Source organism: Plutella xylostella, chromosome 22, assembly GCF_932276165.1.
Source record: "Plutella xylostella chromosome 22, ilPluXylo3.1, whole genome shotgun sequence".
NCBI lineage: Eukaryota > Metazoa > Arthropoda > Insecta > Lepidoptera > Plutellidae > Plutella > Plutella xylostella.
The window spans coordinates 7,371,169-7,389,249 of record NC_064002.1 but is presented as its reverse complement, the minus strand read 5'-3'; the positions used below and the strand labels follow the sequence as shown (position 1 = coordinate 7,389,249).

Here is an 18,081-nt window from a genome sequence, read left to right as displayed (position 1 = left end):
ATTCGAGATGCATTAAGTAAAGTAATAATGGATATTTGTAGACTATAAACGAAAGTTTTATATGACTATATTTATTTTATCGTAAATGTTATTAATAACGAGAAATCAGACAGAAACTACAAACTGTTACTTTTGTCCCCGGTCTCCCCTACCTACCTATTTACATGTTCATTGAATGGATGAAAGTGTTCACATCTTACACCATGTATATACCTATAGGTACTTATACATTACCTTCTATAAGACAGTCGTTAACTTTAATTTTACATACGAATCACCGGAATCACCCATCAACAACTAATACCTACTGTACTCCCTACGAGAACACAACACAGAGGTCAAAACAATATAAGAGGTGACCGCCGATAACTTTAAAATCTATATTATTTTATAGGTTCAGTCAGTCTTAGATAAAATAAACAGACGACACTATTTTGTTTTAAATTTAAGTAGAATAGAATAGATAACACGCATTAGATATTATCATAAATTTTATAGTAAGTATAGAAACACACACTCATAGCTTGTACCTTTCTACACCCTTCACAAGCACTAGGCAGTCACGGTTACTCTTTCGGCAGTAGTAGTAAAGCCTAGTCAGAGGGCTTTGTTCAGCTTGAATGACATCTGACAGACGGGTAGACCACTAACCAACAACGTTCTCTGCACACGCTTGTTTGTTTTCACCAATCCGCACTATGCCCGCGTGGTGGACTAAGCCTAAATCGCTTCCTTTATTAGAAGGAGACCTGTGCCCCAGCAGTGGGATCACGTCCCGACTGCTGGGGCACAGTTGGTTGTGATGATGATGATGATGATAAGACGTGAGCATTTACGCCTGTATCCAGCTAATTACATCTCGAAACCCAACTTCCAGCGGCCTGATCGGGCGCTCCTGGGCGATGCTGTTCGCTTCAGTCGGCTACCAGGTCACCATCTTCGACATCGTGCCCAAGCAGGTCTCGGATGCCCTCGAAGACATCAAGGTGCAGCTCGTGACGCTAGAGAAGGACGGCCTGCTGCGGGGAGAGATCAGCGCTGCTGAGCAGTTCAAGTGCATTAAAGGTAATTTTAGTAGCGGTTGGAGCCGTGTACTCGTATATCTGGCAGTCAAGAAGTAGAAATCAATCCTTAGTACTTCTTAACTAGTAACATGATTTCAGATTATATATAACGACAGGTAATATATAATTTTCAGCAGAGGGTTTTGGGTACAGAGAGCCTGAAATTTAATCGACATCCCATTTAACTAGGAATTGTTTGCTTTGGCTGCCCATTGTTGAATATTGGATTATAGATGAATATTACTATTTACTACAATTAGAAGGGCTAGTACGGGGCGCATTTAAGACGTGACAAAAGTTTTGTATCGCTGTCACTCACATCGCGCAGCCTCAAGAGTGAGCGCGATGGAGAACTTTTGTCACGTCTTATAAGCCCCCTGTGCTACAGGGCTAGATATCGTTAGTGAGTACTTATCTCTTAGTGCTGTTGGCACTAGGTAGGTACCTAAGTACTTATATACAAACTCGAGTGACAACTTTCCATTCTGCAAGTGTTGCATTGCGGATAGCAAACCTTGACCGAATGCCTTATGCACATGCACATGAATATTTATAAGCGAGATTGCATTAATACTATCTACGGAAGTAATCACAGGTTCGATAAGTAATCTTCGCTAGGTAGGTATTTATTTCATTCAGAAAATCCTATATACATATCAGGCTTCGTAAATCAGTAACCAAGAAAAGTACTGAAAATTTTTGGTATCATATTTATGATAGGTATACCTAGACGTTGTTTAGACATAGTTAAATAGAAACCTTCCCGAGTGACAAAAACCCGAAGGCTCTAGTGTTAGTCACATAGTAAGAAGAAGAAACACTTCTGTACCTACCTAAATATGTGAACTTACAAATTAATATCAGTAAATATACTTTATCAATGTTTTGTACAAGTATTTTATTTACAAAGTCATTATTTAACTTTTATAAACAAGTAGCAAACTATAAAGATAAGAAATATTACCTAATCTAATACCTATTTGTTGCTTGTAGGTAAATATGTATAAATATTGTTTTCTTGATACACTAATTAGCAAAGACATAAGTATGACTGAACATCATTTATGGTTTGTTTGTTTAATGATGAGAGTAGCTAAATCTATTATCTTTCCGAATAGGAAAAGCTTCACTGTAGTTAGTAACCAAATCAAATAGATAAATAACGATTGCTTCACCGGAGTAGTCAGGAAATGCCTTAAATTACCCAACATCTCTTCTAATTCCAGGCACAACAGTCCTAGCAGAGGCCGTGAAAGGCGCCATCTTCGTGCAAGAATGCGTCCCGGAGAGCCTGGAGCTGAAGCGGAAGGTGTTCGCGGACCTGGACCAGGTGGTTGATGACCGCACCATCCTGTCCACCTCCACCAGCACCACGCTGCCCTCGCTCATCTCGGAGGGGCTTAAGCATAAGTCGCAGGTGAGGATTGGTCAAGCGTTTTCGTGCGAGATGAGGTTTGTGCGGTTTTTTTGCCGAACTTAGATGCTGTAGGCGAATGAAACATAATAGAGAAGTATGTACCTACTTTTATCGCATTTAAAGCAAGATTAGTAAGAAATACTTAACTGAGAAAAATCAAATAAAAACATAGGTAGGTACCTATTTAAGTAATTCATAGTAGAACTGAAGATTCTGAAAGCTTTTAAAATCGGAAATGGCAGTGGGCACTGAAAAATCCATATACTTAATGGAACATTGGACGATTACGGGCTGATGACGCACGATTTGACCATTTTATACAGGTTGTTGCAAAATGGGTATACTAAGCCGATATGCTGCACAATTGCACATGTAAGTACGTATCGGCTTAGTATACCCTTTTTGTAACACCCTTATATTTTTATTCTTACACTTGCCACCCGCTTCCAGGTGATCGTGTCCCACCCAGTGAACCCTCCCTACTACGTGCCGCTGGTGGAGATAGTCCCCGCGCCGTGGACCAAGCCGGAGGTGGCGAGGAAGACCCGCGAGATCATGCTGGAGATCGGCCAGGAGCCCGTGTCGCTCACGCGCGAGATCGACGGCTTCGTGCTCAACCGCATACAGTAAGGAACTCTTTGGAAATAATCTTATATTCAGTAGTCAGGATTTCTAAAAATAATAATACATAGATAGGTAGGTTCATACTGCAAACGGGGCTAGTATGGGAAGTCAACTACAGCAACGATGGATTCGACTTGACGAATAACCTCTCAATTATCCTCCACCTCCTTGCTACTTATAAATAGATCCCAGGGATAGCCTCTCAATATGGGCATCCTATTGCAGACCAGAACCAGAAGTAGAGGATCTCTACGTGTCTTTTTATTGACCACATCAATACGAAGAAAATATGGTCAAGTGGTGCGTTCTAGATTCCAATTCCCCAAAAAGCCCTTTTAATCCCACACAAACCTCTTTACAACAACGTATTCACCTCGCCATCTCCACGACCAGATACGCCATCCTGAACGAGGTGTGGCGCATGGTGGACGGCGGCGTGGTGGATGTCCAGGACATCGACAAGGTCATCTCTGAAGGGCTCGGCATGAGATACGCTTTCCTGGGGTCTCTTGAGACCGCGCATCTTAACGCTGAGGGCATGAAGAGCTATATTGAAAGGTAAGGTCCATACTACCTACTTTATTATTAATACGTAAAGTAACAGTGTCAATCAATTCCCTATTACATCGCTGGCATACGGTAGATTATTTTTCTTTGCTTGAGACATTATGCCTAAAAAATCAAGATTTTTGTGCATTAATACAAGGCGGTGATCCGGATTGTCCAATGAAATGCAATGCAAAGTTCGATATAACTACTTTATATAAATTCATTCGTTAAAAGTGCACGACGCAACCCCTCCAGTGACACTGCCAGTGCCGATTTATAAGGCGCTTTTTGAGCCATCAGCGACTGCAGCTAATCTGACTAGCAAATCCTTTGCCCACAGTAACAAACCATTGTTTAGCCCTTGTATTTGTCACAGACGATAGTAAGTTCATTCCACCTCTCCTAATTAATTCCAGGTACGGCGAGACAATCTACAAAGTGAGCACCACCATGGGTGAGATCCCTCGCATGACTCAAAGCAAGAGTGCGGCCTCCATCTGTGAACAACTGAACAAGATGGTGCCCATCGACCGGCTGCCGGAGCGCCGCGCCTGGCGGGACGCCTGCCTCACCCGGCTCGCCATGTTGAAGAAGGAAATGAACAAGACCTACAAGAAGTGAAATGTTGACTATGGATTGTTATTTTGTTAAATGTTTATCATAAAAAATCTAAAGCATTTCTTTGTTTATTAAGTACTTTCTACCATCTTCTACCTATTCTCATCTAACATTATAGAATATTGTTAGGTATTATTATAACTTAGCGTAGGATGCCCTTCAATGCAAAGGACTCAAAATAATTTACGTACTTAAGCGGTAGCTGGTTGATTGAAGATTGAGAAAGGTAACTAGGTCACCGACACACTATAAATTTAGGGATCATTTATTGTTATTTAAAGTGGATTCCCTTCGGCCCAATGCCATAAGTAGTAGGTACGATGAGGTAAGCCGAAAGTAACTTCCTTCATGGTGCTTTCGAAGAACATTAAAATTTAGTGCCCATGTCTATTATACCTACTTATCCGTCACGATAGGTAACTAGTCAGTTAGGTACCATAACATGATAGTCTTTAACTGGGTAATCAAGAGCTAAGCGATGCATTTTTGAAGGTATGACCGCTGGGCTATTTATTTCTTAACGGGCGGATGGAGTGAGGTTTCCCGAGGCTTTATGTCTGTGAAGGCAGCTTGAAGGAGCTGCACTACTACCGATCCTGATTCCCTGAATCCGTCCGACACTCAAAATAATAACTTAATATTTTTTTACGGATTAATGCCATCTAGTAGCGAGTAGCTAAAATAATAGAAGAAAGAATTTTATGACAGCCATAGACAATAGATTTACAAATATTATCCGACTTATTTAAAAAGTCGTTATCGTAAACTTCAGTGGCGCTAGTTGTCATATATTTCATAGGAAATTGATTGAGACAAACTAACTGCCACTATACGCCAGAAAATTAGTAGCATAATAGCTGTTACTCAAAGTGTCAATTTGCACAAAAAAACAAAATTTTCATTGTGGATTTGGTCGCATTTACTACAGAGCGATTTATTTTATTTACATTGCTATTTTATACTGAAACAGTGCAGGCCACACTATAACTTTTTATAGTCGTATTTATTCCGAGAACAAACCGAACGGACTGTGTAAAATGCCGAGTGGAAACCTTAAAATTCAGTGCTGAAGTTTCGCAAGAAGTAATCTCATGACAGAAGACCTTGCTGAAAGCGTAGATTCTATGAAAAAAATCCAAATGATTTGCACCAATAGATAATGGATCCAAGAATGTGCAGGAAGGTCAGTAACAGTAGCGACAGTCTCGGCGAGGTGGAGGATGTGGAATATGAGCCACGGGAGGAGGTCCTGCCACAGGAGAGTGAGGAGGACCTGTACCCGCCCTGCAGCCCCGAGCCGCTGTCCGTGACCTGGCTCGACGACGACCAGATCGAGGACCTAGACCTCAACCTAGACCAAACCAATCTATTTTTCCATAGAGTTGATAGCGCAGATATAATTTATAGAAGCAAAAAGAAAAAATGCAAAATGGTAGGGAAATACGTCATGGGAGATATTTTAGGGGAAGGGTCGTATGGGAAGGTGAAGGAGATGTTAGACTCGGAGACACTGTGTCGGAGAGCCGTAAAGATATTGAAGAAGAGGAAATTGAGAAGGATAGCAAACGGTGAACAGAATGTGCAGCGGGAGATACAGTTGTTACGGATACTTAGACATAAAAATGTGATAGAACTAGTCGATGTATTGTATAATGATGAGAAACAGAAGATGTACCTTGTTATGGAGTTTTGTGTGGGAGTGTTGCAGGTAAGAATTTGAGTATTCTTTATACACAACCATAATAAACAAAAATAACCATATTGTTCCATTGTACAATTCCGTAAAATAATCTAAGAGAATAATCAGAGAGAATCATATATATATACCATCATCATAAATTGCTGGAATTAATCTTCTAAACCTCAGTACACTGATACAATACTACCAACATTGCCAGCACCTATTCAATCTATCATCAAATATTGCTGGAATTAGTCCTCTGAGTGCACTAATACTAACAATATTTTACCAACAACTCAATCTATACCCGCTACCCCCAGGACATGTTAGAGTCGAGTCCCGGCAAGAAGTTCCCGCAGCACCAGGCGCACCAGTACTTCACGCAGCTGCTGGACGGCATGGAGTACCTGCACAGCCAGGGGGTCATACACAAGGACATCAAGCCCGGCAACCTGCTGTTGACGCTCGACCAGACATTGAAGATCACTGATTTTGGTGTTGCTGAAGTGAGTTTGTAATCTATTATATGAAAGATTTCTTTAATTGTTACTGGACTTGGATAAAAGTTTTTTTTAAACAAACACTCACACCTTGGTCTAATGTACTCCATTGAGGGTGCAGTAATGCACCTCTGCCAACCCTGCAAGGGAGTAGGTACGGTGGCCTGCGCCTAAAAGTATACAGGCGGAGTTTTTAAAATAGCGATCTCAAGCTCACATGCTGCTCAAGCACATCCACATAAACACTACTGCTACACACATCACACACAACACGTCCCCGGATTTATAACAGATGTAGCTGGTCCCTTCATCATCAGGGATCGCTATTTTAAAAACTCCTGTATACTTTTAGGCGCAGGCCACCGTACATTAGTACATAAGTTTTTTTATATGGATATTTTAGGGGCAGTCATTTATTGTAATCCAGAATGCCTCCCTCTGGCTGACAAAATATACTACATACATTATGTAATACATGGCAACACATTATCAGATGTTCTTGACCAAAATTTAGCTGACAAAATAAACATAATACATGGCAACAAATTGTGTTATGTATTTGACCAAAATTTCCACCACTTTTTATTGGTTCAATTCTGTGTCCGGTATTTGATTACTGATACGAAATTAACTATGCTAAAGCTGCTATGCTTCATTAATAATTCAAATTTTCATTACTTCCAGGCGTTAGACATGTTTTCTGCAGAAGACACTTGCTACGTCGGTCAGGGGTCACCAGCGTTTCAACCACCTGAAATTGCCAATGGGGCTGAAACATTCTCTGGATATAAATCTGATATTTGGAGTGCGGGTGTCACATTGTAAGTTTGTATACGAATTTTAATATGAAAGCATAATTACTTATAATATATTTTTGTTGGAAGGTTCTAATAACCACCACAGTTGTGGTGTATATGGTAGAAACAAATATACATATAAGGGATATGTAAGCCACATGCACTGCATGCCTCATTAAGTATTTATTCAACCATCTTCTACTGACCATCTGTCTCACCTTGACTTCAAGTCAAACAGTTCAAGGCTTCCTTTCTTGGAACTTAAATGCATTCATTGTTTTACTAAGATGGAAAGTGATCATAGAGCCCCCGTAGAAGATCCTAAATTGCTTTACATGTTTCTACGAGTAATTTTCATTGTTCTCAAGATATGTAGGTATGCAAAATTATTTCGCAGAAACACACTCTTTTAGAATTCAAATAGGTATCTATTCAGCAGTAAATGTTTATCTTAAGCAAACAAATATTTTACAATCCATTATGAATTATTCAAGAGTTTTGGTGCTTGCGTTTACATGAATACGTACATAATGATTTTCCCCTTTCGTGCTTTTGTTGAACTGATATTGACATTGTTTCTTTGTCCTATTCAAATGTTAAACTTTGCCTACAATTTATTAATCTTTTCTCATACAAATTGAGTAATGTCTATTACAATAATGGGTGTCAGAGGTGACTACACAATGTGTAAGGAATGACTCACGATCTTCCGATTTTCAACGTGTAAATACCTAGGCAGCTAGATTTCTTTGTCACCTGCGTAAAAGTGTGGCGTATTGCGTTAACACGTATACGGATTAGCACTTGCCGATTGGCGAGATATGAGATCACTATCGCCATTTATAAGACGTGCTGACTCGAGTTTATTGCATTCATGCCCTCTTTCTTAATTAAACGGCGGAGCGTTTCATCTATGCCTATCCGAAACTAGCTGTAGCCCGCGAGCTTCGCTTTGCCTAAAAAGTTTTCCGGAGATAAAACGTAGGCAGTGACGTAGAAACGTAGAAAGTGGGTGCAGCAATGCACCTCTGCCTACCCCGCAAGGGAGTACATTAGTACAAGGCGTGGGTGCGTGTTTTTTTTTTTTAGATAAAACGTGTATTTTTTTTTAATCCGCACAGAAATTCGAAGGACGTGAAAGAGTAAGAAACACTTAATTTCTGCATTTATAATATTAGTGGGATTGTTTATAATACTAGCAGTAAAACGGGAATAAACTAAGGTACAGTTAAACTTCATTCAAAAACTAATCGTTTCTACCTATGCTAACGATATTAAAATTCATGAAATGTAAGAAATGATTTACTCACAATCACAAATAGAGTGAAGTGATGCAATCGGTATTTTAAAACGAAATCATGCCGATGTACCTAAACTAAAGTATAGGATTTTTCCAAAATTTACAATGCGTTACCGCTTTGGCGCAGCTTGAACGTTGTAAGTACTTACTAGGTTAAATGATGTATTATCAAAATTAGAATTAAAATTAAAATGTACATACGAATATGTAGGCACCTTTTGTGTCGGAAGCATTGAAACCTGTAAAATAGGAGTATATACAATTTCTTTGTCGCGTGATGACATAATAGGTACACAATACTGGACATCCGCAAATCCGCAGCCCCATATAAATACGCGTTTAGTTTTCTCAGCTCGGAAGGTCAGCAAATCTCTCACTAGGCCCTCTGTATTAACAGTCCGTTTCCCCCGCAGATACAACATGACGACCGGCCGCTACCCGTTCGAGGGCGACAACGTGTTCCGCCTCTTGGAAGCCATCGGACGCGGCTCGTGGGCCGGGCCGCCCGCGTCGCTCGGCGCCGCGCTGTGCTCGCTGCTGCGGCTCATGCTGCACCGCGACCCGCGCCGCCGCCCGCCGCTGCACGAGCTACGGAGACACAAGTATGACACGTTGTTTATTATGCCGCCCGATAGATGGCGCTACATGTTAGTTCGTCGGTTGATCACCACTCGCTGTCTATATGTTGTCGATGATGTCGCTGCCACATTTTGAATAGTCGCTCCTTCTTTCTTTTGTTTTTGGAGCTCCAATGATGCCACTGTTACATAAAAAAAATTGATTCGTCATAGTCACTCCGTCTTTTGTTTTTTTGCGCCTGAATCCTAACGCTGTTAGGAAGCACAAGTAGGTATGCCACGTTGTTTACGCCGCGTAAAATATTACACTTTCTTTTGTTTTTGCCATCCACGAGCTGTCGCTGCTACATTTGGATTTGTCGCTCCTTCCTTCTTTTGTTTCTCCCGCGTGATTGATGTCGCTGTCTAGTATTAGTTCGTTGGTTGACCGCCAGAGCGTGGAGGTGGTGGCAGTAGGTATTCCGAGCTGGTACGAGTAGCTACATTTGGATTCGTCTTTCCTTCTTTCTTTTGTTTCTCCCGCTTGAGTGATGTCACTGTCTAGTATTAGTTCGCCGGTGGTCCACCATAGCCCCAGTAGGTACGCGGCTTGGTCCCGCCCGCTAGAGGCTCGTGGGCGCGGCTCGCGGGCCGCCCGCGTCGCTCGGCGCCGCGCTGTGCTCGCTGCTGCGGCTCATGCTGCACCGCGCCCCGCGCCGCCGCCCGCCGCTGCACGAGCAAGGAGGCACAAGTATGAAGCGCTGTTTATGCCGCCCGATAGATGGCGCTGTTACGTTTTCATTTGTTCCTTCTTCTCTCTTTGTTTTTTGAAGCTCGAATGCTAACGCTGTTGGGAGGCACAAGTATGTCACGCCGTCTTTTGTTTTAGCGACTAGGGAGATGGCGCTGCTACATTTTTATTTGTTTCTTCTTTTCTCTTTTGTTTTTGAAGCTCGAATGCTTACGCTGTTAGCTGGCACAAGTATGTCACGCCGTCTTTTGTTTTAGCCATCCGATAGATGGCGCTGATTCGTTTTCATTCGTTTCTTTTGTCTTTTGTTTTTGGAGCACTACTGATGTCGCTCTATTACATAAAAGTTTTGATCTGTCATCTTCGCTCCGTCTTTCTATTGTTTTTTTAGCTGCGTTAAGAGGCACAATTATGTCACATTTTCTAATTTTTCCGCCCAATAGATGGCGCTTTCTTTTGATTTTGCCACTCGCGAGCTGTCGCTGCTACATTTGGATTCGTATTTCCTTCTTTCTTTTGTTTCTCCCGCTCCATTGATGTCGCTATCTAGTATCAGTTCGCCGGTGGTCCGCCAGAGCGCGGCAGTGGGTACGCGGCTTGGTCCCGCCCGCTAGAGGCTCGTGGGCGCGGCTCGCGGGCCGCCCGCGTCGCTCGGCGCCGCGCTGTGCTCGCTGCTGCGGCTCATGCTGCACCGCGCCCCGCGCCGCCGCCCGCCGTTGCACGAGCAAGGAGGCACAAGTATGACAAGCCGGCTTTTGTTTTAGCGACTAGGGAGATGGCCCTGTCACGTCGTAATTCGCATCTTCACGTTATAATTCGCGTCTTTCTTTTGTTTTTTTCCGCCCGAGAAATGGCGCTATTACATCCGTAATTTCTTCTCTCGTTTGTTTTTGGAGCTCGAATGATGTCACTGTTATATAAAAAATGGATTCGTCATCATCACTCCGTCCTTCTAACGCTCGCAACGTATCATTGTCAGGATGCACTAGTTTGGAATCTTATCTGCGCCACCCTATAGATGGCGCTGTCTGGTGTTAGTCCTTTAATCTTTATTTAGCTACTGCTAGCGACAAAAACCGCATGGAGATTTTTTACATTAAAATGTAACCGTATAGGGTAAAAAAAATCTAACTGTTGAATTACTCCTAGATTACCTTACTACCCTTTTCTCACTCTCACCTATTCCCTCTTCCACAGATGGGTGCAAACGGTGCCACCTCTAGAGCCAGGAGAGAAGATGATAAGCCCGCGCTCCCGTCGGTCCGACGAGCTACACAACTCCACAGTATTGCCGTATCTAGTGGAACGGCATTATGCATCGGCACAGGAGTACTTCACAGAAAGAGAGCTTAGGCAAGGTGTGTATGAGGATGTTTTTTGGTAAATTGTGCTTTGTTTTAGATGCTTTTAGGGCTTGGTTATAGGTTGTGGTACGTCCTGATTGGAGCGTTAAAAAAGCCCAATGTCAGCCTCGTAGGTCGGTAATAATGTAGGGAGTAAAAAACTGTGTTTATACACACTCACACGATTAGATTCTAGTTTTTTACCTACGCTGCGGCTGTACATTGAATGGGGTTAAACGGCGCTAACTATTCTCAACATAGACTATTCATACATGCTTAATAGAATATACAGGGTGTTGCAAAAAGGGTATACTGCACCATGCTGCACATTTAGGTTTCGGCTTAGTATACCCTTTTTGCAACACGCTGTATATGAAATATTTGTTAGCTGCAAAAATTTAACTCTAATCGGGACGTATCCTTAGTTGCAATGGTGCATTATATTCTTCTCTTCCTTACATACAGTCATAGTCCATATACATGGTGTTATCATCGACAGTATACAGGGTGTGTACATTTGCAGAGGCGACGCTGGAAGTGCGCTATTCGGGACGCGTGCGCGCTCGCGTGTGTTCCTTGAGTTAGGTTCGTTGCTACAGGGTGATTGTGTTCATAACACGGGTGATACTAATAGGAGTGTGATAAGATTGATGAATTAATAATTGATTACTTTGAAGTTTGCAACCTAACTCAAGCCCCCACCCATAGGCCCCATAGTCCAACATACATTATCAAAGAAACATAATTTTCAGATCGATCTAATAACTGTTTGATGTGACACTTGTCGCTTATTGTTATTACCGATCGTTTATGTAAGATTGCTTCCGTAACATAAGCTTTAACACTTGTATACTAATACTCCTAATACCTTTCAACTATTCTAATCATTCAAATATCACATTTATCTTTATAAAGCAGGTTTATATGTGCATATTACTAAGCTAACCTTGTTGACTTCTGTGTATTAATCTATGGATCGCAGTCAAGTTATGAAATGAGATGTCGTTGACGTGTTTACCAAACCAATTATTATCCAAGTGTGATGATTATTTATCTATAAATAGGATACATAATTTTCCAACTACATAGTAATTACATGCGATGTCATAGAATGTCTTCGTAATGTTTAAAAAATAACACTTAATTTTTTTATGATTATTCTATTATGTATCTGTATGCAGTAGCGAATGATAATACTTAAGTTCTTTTTATTATTAACGATTATCAGTAAGTACTGCAATAAGTACTGATTAGTCTGTAGTCGCTCCGACGCCCACTTATTTCACCTCCGCCATTTCCATATTGTTTCTTTCTCCGCACGCGGTATAATAATGAATTTGTACACACTTTATTTTACACGCATAACCAAAGTTAGTACCATATTGAAATTTCTTCCAGCCAACCTATGATTGAGGCGCCAGCTTTCTACATAACCTTATTTTTAATGCCCAAACTGTTTTCCTGTGATTGCGTTACATACATCTATCTATATTTAAAATTATTGTGACCCAAAAATAGCTAAACCTAACCCTAACCCCTCCACATTCCAGAGCTAGAAGAGCGAGAGTCGCGAACGCTGAGCACGGCGGAGCTGTCGGACGGGGACTCTGCGTCGCAGCGCAAGCGACGCTGGCACTCCGCGTGTGGCCGCCTGCCCGCCTGCCGCCTCACGTGATGATGGAGGGAGAGAGAGAGATACGGATGCTGGGAGGGAGAGAGAGAGATAGAGAGTATTGGCTTGGATTAAACTGTATGACATTGGATATGCCAGCTATTGTTGAAAATGTCTGTGGTAACCTAGAAGTCATGTTCTGCATTGATAGCGCAAAAATGTGTATTGCGAAGAAATTCGTAGATACTTTGTATAATATAGCATGACTCCTAAGACAGCTGTGAAACCCATACTATTTTACGTTTGTTTCTTTAACTTTATTCATTAGACATAAAGATCTGTCAATCTAACGTTATATAGGGCTCAAGCTATATTTTACAAAGTATACATTAAAATCATTTTGGCGTAACTTTCAGGTTGAAAATAGACATTTTCACTAGACATATTATGTCTTTATTCTTACATCTTGTTGGACGATCTGTCTGTAACAATCGTCGTTGTTGTCCCTTGGATTCGACTTAGAACCAATCACTTTCAATCTAACTATCATCAGAGTAACTGCCACAACTAGTGACATTAGATTAGTTAGTTTAGGGCCTCCGCTGCCTTGCTGTTTTCTATTGTTTTTATCAACTGGTCAACTCAACGGAGGCCCTAACGGTTACCTGTAGCGTGGTCTACGCACTTGTTTCGATTAATGTTTAGTTTAAATTGTTGTTTTGATGTTAACGTAGTTTAAAAGTCACTTGTGAGATAAGTCGTGCGGATTGGATGATGTATCTTAAACGGTTGAGTGTTGGGTGAATGAGTTTCTTTTCACAACTATAATAGTTCAACGTCTACCGCACTTAACATTGTCGATAGAAATGTTTCGCTTTAAGCCAACGAAACCCAGAGAGAATCTTATTTATAGAAATATATCTTATGTATACATATAGCCAAATAACCCACCATTGTCATTAAATTATGAACGTAACCTAAAGATGTAACTAGTGCCTCTTTCTTTCCATATACTTACAGTAGTATATACCTAGTACTTATAGAAATAATAATACCTACCTATCGTGAGTTCAACAATAATACGAAAGCGATAACAATTTAAAAGAACTTATTTTTATATATAAATACTTAAATAATTATAGTGTAGTAAACAAGCAAACAAGCTTCCTGGTTTGAGTAGAAAATATATAAGAGAACAAATTATAATATTGGGATGTGTGGGTGTGCGAATACTTGCAAAAAAACATAAATAATATGAATGTATCATTGGTTTTTGTACGTTTAGCAGGATGAGTGTACAAAATGTCGCAATAAGCTTTAACTGAAGGGGCGGCCAAGTATGTTATATGCCTTATATGTTTCTGAGGCTTTCGGTCCGTTCACCAATTGTTGATGAAATTATGTCACACCTCTGCTATTGTTAAGAAGTCAAAAAGCTCTGGGAATTAACGGGGAATCGCCTTATGGCCTAAAGCCCTCGATGATACCCAGCTGAAGCTGTGAAATTAATCGCATAATATTATGTAAGATTGCATTATTTTATTACATAACAACTGATAGCCAGAGTAAAATGGACGAATGCTCGCGTTATACTTATGAAGCTATAATGACTCGGGTCGCTCTATACATTCTGACAATACTACCAAAGGCCGATTATAATGACGCCGTGTGACACTCATTTTGTAGACCACATTTTTATATTATGCACATTTCTATTTATGATCTGCATCTAGCATTTCACTTTATTATTTGACTTATACAATTTGTTTTCAAAATATGAACGTTAATTTGTATGATAGCGTTAAAACATCCCGGAATATGACATTGAAGATTATCATGTGTTGGATTTTGAAAGTGCATTGTAAAGGATTGATATTATCCATATTTTTGAATTGTAAAATGTTGTGTAGATACCTACCGACTATTAGGTTTTGGATGAAATTATATAAAGTACAATTAATGAACCTAATGCATTGTGAAAAAGTAATGAAAACGCAAGGTCAAGTTTATGTCAATAGTTGTTGTTATCATACATACATTCTCTATTATATGTAGAGATATTTGCATGAGGAAATGTCTGGAAGACTAACTTAAATTATTCTTATTTGAGTATTTTGATTGTGCTTTTCTTACTATTATAGAGACCTCACCTTTTTGGAAATATTAGTTTGATAGAGTAGTATTATGTTAAATTTAGATTCTATATACTTATACTAATAATTTATATGTGTCGGCAACGAAAATTAAGTTGTTTTAAAGTTACGCAGATAATATAACTCGGAACTTCACATAAGTCATTTGATTGCAATTACTTATTGATATGTTCCTTTGTTAATAAATTTATACTATTTTTTTATTAAATTTGTTTTCTATCACGAAAAATTATACTTACCTACGTGTTTGACAAATGATGGTTATCGGTGCCTTTGCCTTATCTTGTGAGATAAGGTATAAGCATCGATATTAATTAGTTTTTATACATTTTTGGTTGTAATGCCAAAAGATTCTTGTTGAACAAAAACTGTATCGTTTAGAAATATATTAGTGCAATAAATGCTTTTGTTAATCCTGCAGAGTGAAAATTGAAATCATAGAAAATATTTATTTACGGAATCATCCCACTCCGACTTTTATGTCCATATTGTAATGACTCTGGCCTCGTCCATGACGACGCGACGCCAGCTGGCGGAGCGATAGTATTATTTACTCTATGGCAGAGAATTACGTACAAATATCCACCTCCACAGACTAAATACTAGTATTTAGTAGTAGTATCTAGTATTTAATCTGTGGCCGCCGCCCCGCCAGCTCGCGATGTGGACGCGTCCTAAGTTTGTTTTTGATGATGCTACCACCGTCGGCAGCGGGGGCATAAAAATACACCGAGGGACAGAGTGATTTCTACAGTGCTATAGATTTATATCCTAGAAAAAATATGGCCATATTGTTATGAGATTACAATGCCGATGATCTCTTGTCGCCAAACTAAAAAAAACTTCTCCGTTCAGATATTGGCGTTATTTCGTAGTAGGTAAATAACGCCAATTTCTGCACTGTTATTATTAGTTATTACTTGTAGTTTTCTAATATTTTTATTTCAATTCGAAAAAGTGAGGTCTCACGTTGCAGTTTCTATTGCATTACAACTTCAAACTGTTAATCAAGTTTTGTGTGAACTGATTTAGATACATTAATAAAGAGAAAACAAGAGGAATATTAATATATTGTAAATAAAAATTTAAACTAATGGCATGCCTTTTATTTCAACCCAGGAACACCGCTAGAGATTTAAAGCTTAGGTAGTTAGGTTTTCAGTGGACCTTTCGGCTATATTCTATTATTTAATTGAACCGCAAGTAGGTATGACTAATTTAGTTCTAGTTGACCCGACTCGTTCTCGTCGATAAAACATCAGGGTTTATACTGTAGCCAAGGACTTCACATCAGCACCAGTACCTAAGTACTTACCTGCTATGTTTTATACACTCACGAACAATGAAAAAGTTTCATCTGCCATTGAAGTCGCAATCTACAATCTCATTCGACCTAGCTATATAGCATAGCTCAGTCGATTTCCTGCATCGTAGCTAAGGTTTTCATGTGTGACAAAATTTCAACGACCCCCAGTGCACAGCTGCCAACAAAACAACACATACTCTCTAGAGACCCATCAAATCGCAGAAACGTATTAAGATAATATTGCCCAAGCGCTTTCCGCCATGTGCGAGAAAACTGGAGTTCATTGACTAACTAGGGCGATTCACCGCAGCTACGGACACTTTTGAAATAGGGTCTGAGACCTTGATGAGCCCTTTAATTGTGCTTAGGTAGATAGGTATACTTAGCTTACTCATAATACCTACAATCTCAAGTAGGAAAGTATGTCGGTAGGTAGTTAGGTACCAACCAGTAAAATATTGCTTTTCGTACTTTTTGGTTTTATCCACTTTGAACAATATGGGTAAGTAAGTAACCTACTAGGTACATTACTAAAGCGCACCTTTCTCCTGTAGTATGACGCTGATCCAAGGTGATCTTCAGAAATTTTATAGAAGTGATCTCAAAAATGTTCGACTTTTACAGAACTATAGCGCCGCCACGCCAGTTGAAAAAGAAACATAACTTCCCTAGGGCGTCATGCTAATTCAAATTTTCATTAGCGCCCTTACTCATTCAGTAACTCCTGTGTCCCTGACGTAGGTATTTACGTACTTTTTAGTGAGTGACACAGACCTAGGTGTTTTGGACCGAATATGTTTATAATACATTTACATACCTAATAATATTGATCCCACAAACAAGCCTGCTGAGCAAATGCAACTGCACAGTTTTAATTCAATATCACTGGAATCCATAGAATTGACATCACACAACCGGTATGTACCTAAGCTACCATTTACCTACATACAGAAACGTGAAAGGATGTACCGAGGATAACAGCCACTCGCTTTAGTCCTTGGTGTAATGAATATTGTATGAAAACAGTTGCGCGCAAGCATTTAGATAATCATTCGAACATGCATTCAAGATGTCTTTGTACAGAAGTAAAATTGTGATTGTGACTGGTTTCCGACCTTCCCAGTTATTTTGTTAAAACTTTATTTCGTAGTATTTTAATGTTTAACACGAGGTTGGCTTGTTTGTTGTGGGTAGATAATGTGTTATTCAAAAAAACATTGTTGAGTTTTGAGAGGTTCTGTTGACTTGACCCTGATAGTTTTTGCCTCGTGAAAGTCACCGGAAGAATGGGACATCTCAATTAATGTTTTATATCCGTTAGCCTTGACACCTTAAAATCATTTAATAATCATTATTTTACATGATTTAAAGGTGACATTTATGTTTACATACATATACGTATAAGTACATATATAAATTAGGTAGACTAACATGGTACGTTAATTTATCTAATCTCCAAATAACTTAGTTATACCCATTTAAGAAATACCAACAGGATTCCTGTTTACATGTTTAATTACATTAAATACTTCAGATTTGTATCGTAGGTACCTACCAAGTTAATGGTACTTTTGATAGGTCCTAAATCTTATGGCCTTGACTAGAAAATTTCTAAACAAATTATAATACCTAATATCCTATCCTCCTGACACCTGGCGTGCTATGAGTAGGACATTGAAAAAAAAATTGTATATAGTTTAAAAATACCTATATTAAAAGTTTTATGGAGTATCCCTGTCATACCTTTAAAGTTTTATAAAGTACCTATCCCTTAAACAATTTGTTTTTTGACAAAGTGACAAAACAGTT

At 39.6% G+C, this 18,081-nt stretch overlaps 2 protein-coding genes across 4 annotated transcripts; both read left to right on the top strand.

The window, feature by feature from the left end:
* Positions 1-856: 856 nt before the first annotated feature.
* Positions 857-4,331, top strand: LOC105396444 (lambda-crystallin). The gene is made up of 5 exons (XM_048628911.1): positions 857-1,065; positions 2,291-2,481; positions 2,932-3,107; positions 3,499-3,663; positions 4,071-4,331. Exons 1-5 carry the CDS (start codon positions 903-905, stop codon positions 4,273-4,275), a joined length of 900 nt encoding a protein of 299 aa, XP_048484868.1. The 5' UTR covers positions 857-902; the 3' UTR covers positions 4,276-4,331.
* An 817-nt stretch (positions 4,332-5,148) lies between these two features.
* LOC105383317 (serine/threonine-protein kinase STK11) lies at positions 5,149-16,060 on the top strand. 3 transcript variants are annotated; one of them, XM_038122634.2, is made up of 7 exons: positions 5,149-5,980; positions 6,274-6,459; positions 7,138-7,274; positions 8,964-9,152; positions 11,056-11,216; positions 11,725-11,786; positions 12,752-12,883. In XM_038122634.2, the coding sequence occupies exons 1-6, from the start codon at positions 5,432-5,434 to the stop codon at positions 11,784-11,786; spliced, it is 1,284 nt and encodes a 427-aa protein (XP_037978562.2). In that variant the 5' UTR covers positions 5,149-5,431; the 3' UTR covers positions 12,752-12,883. The 3 variants fall into 3 exon arrangements, with proteins under 3 accessions (XP_037978562.2, XP_048484859.1, XP_037978561.2); XM_038122633.2 differs by lacking the exon at positions 11,725-11,786 and having other exon boundaries at positions 5,150-5,980; positions 12,752-16,060; XM_048628902.1 differs by lacking the exons at positions 8,964-9,152; positions 11,725-11,786 and having other exon boundaries at positions 12,752-16,060.
* The last annotated feature ends 2,021 nt before the right edge of the window (positions 16,061-18,081 follow it).

What these genes read in the sequence shown, in the direction of transcription:
- LOC105396444 (XM_048628911.1), top strand. Translation starts at nt 903, where the DNA reads ATGCTGTTCGCTTCAGTCGGCTACCAGGTCACCATCTTCGACATCGTG. An exon ending in GCAGTTCAAGTGCATTAAAG is followed by an intron (nt 1,066 to 2,290) that starts GTAATTTTAGTA and finishes TTCTAATTCCAG; the next exon opens with GCACAACAGTCCTAGCAGAG. An exon ending in GGCTTAAGCATAAGTCGCAG is followed by an intron (nt 2,482 to 2,931) that starts GTGAGGATTGGT and finishes ACCCGCTTCCAG; the next exon opens with GTGATCGTGTCCCACCCAGT.
- LOC105383317 (XM_038122633.2), top strand. Translation starts at nt 5,432, where the DNA reads ATGGATCCAAGAATGTGCAGGAAGGTCAGTAACAGTAGCGACAGTCTC. An exon ending in TTTGTGTGGGAGTGTTGCAG is followed by an intron (nt 5,981 to 6,273) that starts GTAAGAATTTGA and finishes CGCTACCCCCAG; the next exon opens with GACATGTTAGAGTCGAGTCC. An exon ending in TGGAGTGCGGGTGTCACATT is followed by an intron (nt 7,275 to 8,963) that starts GTAAGTTTGTAT and finishes TTTCCCCCGCAG; the next exon opens with ATACAACATGACGACCGGCC.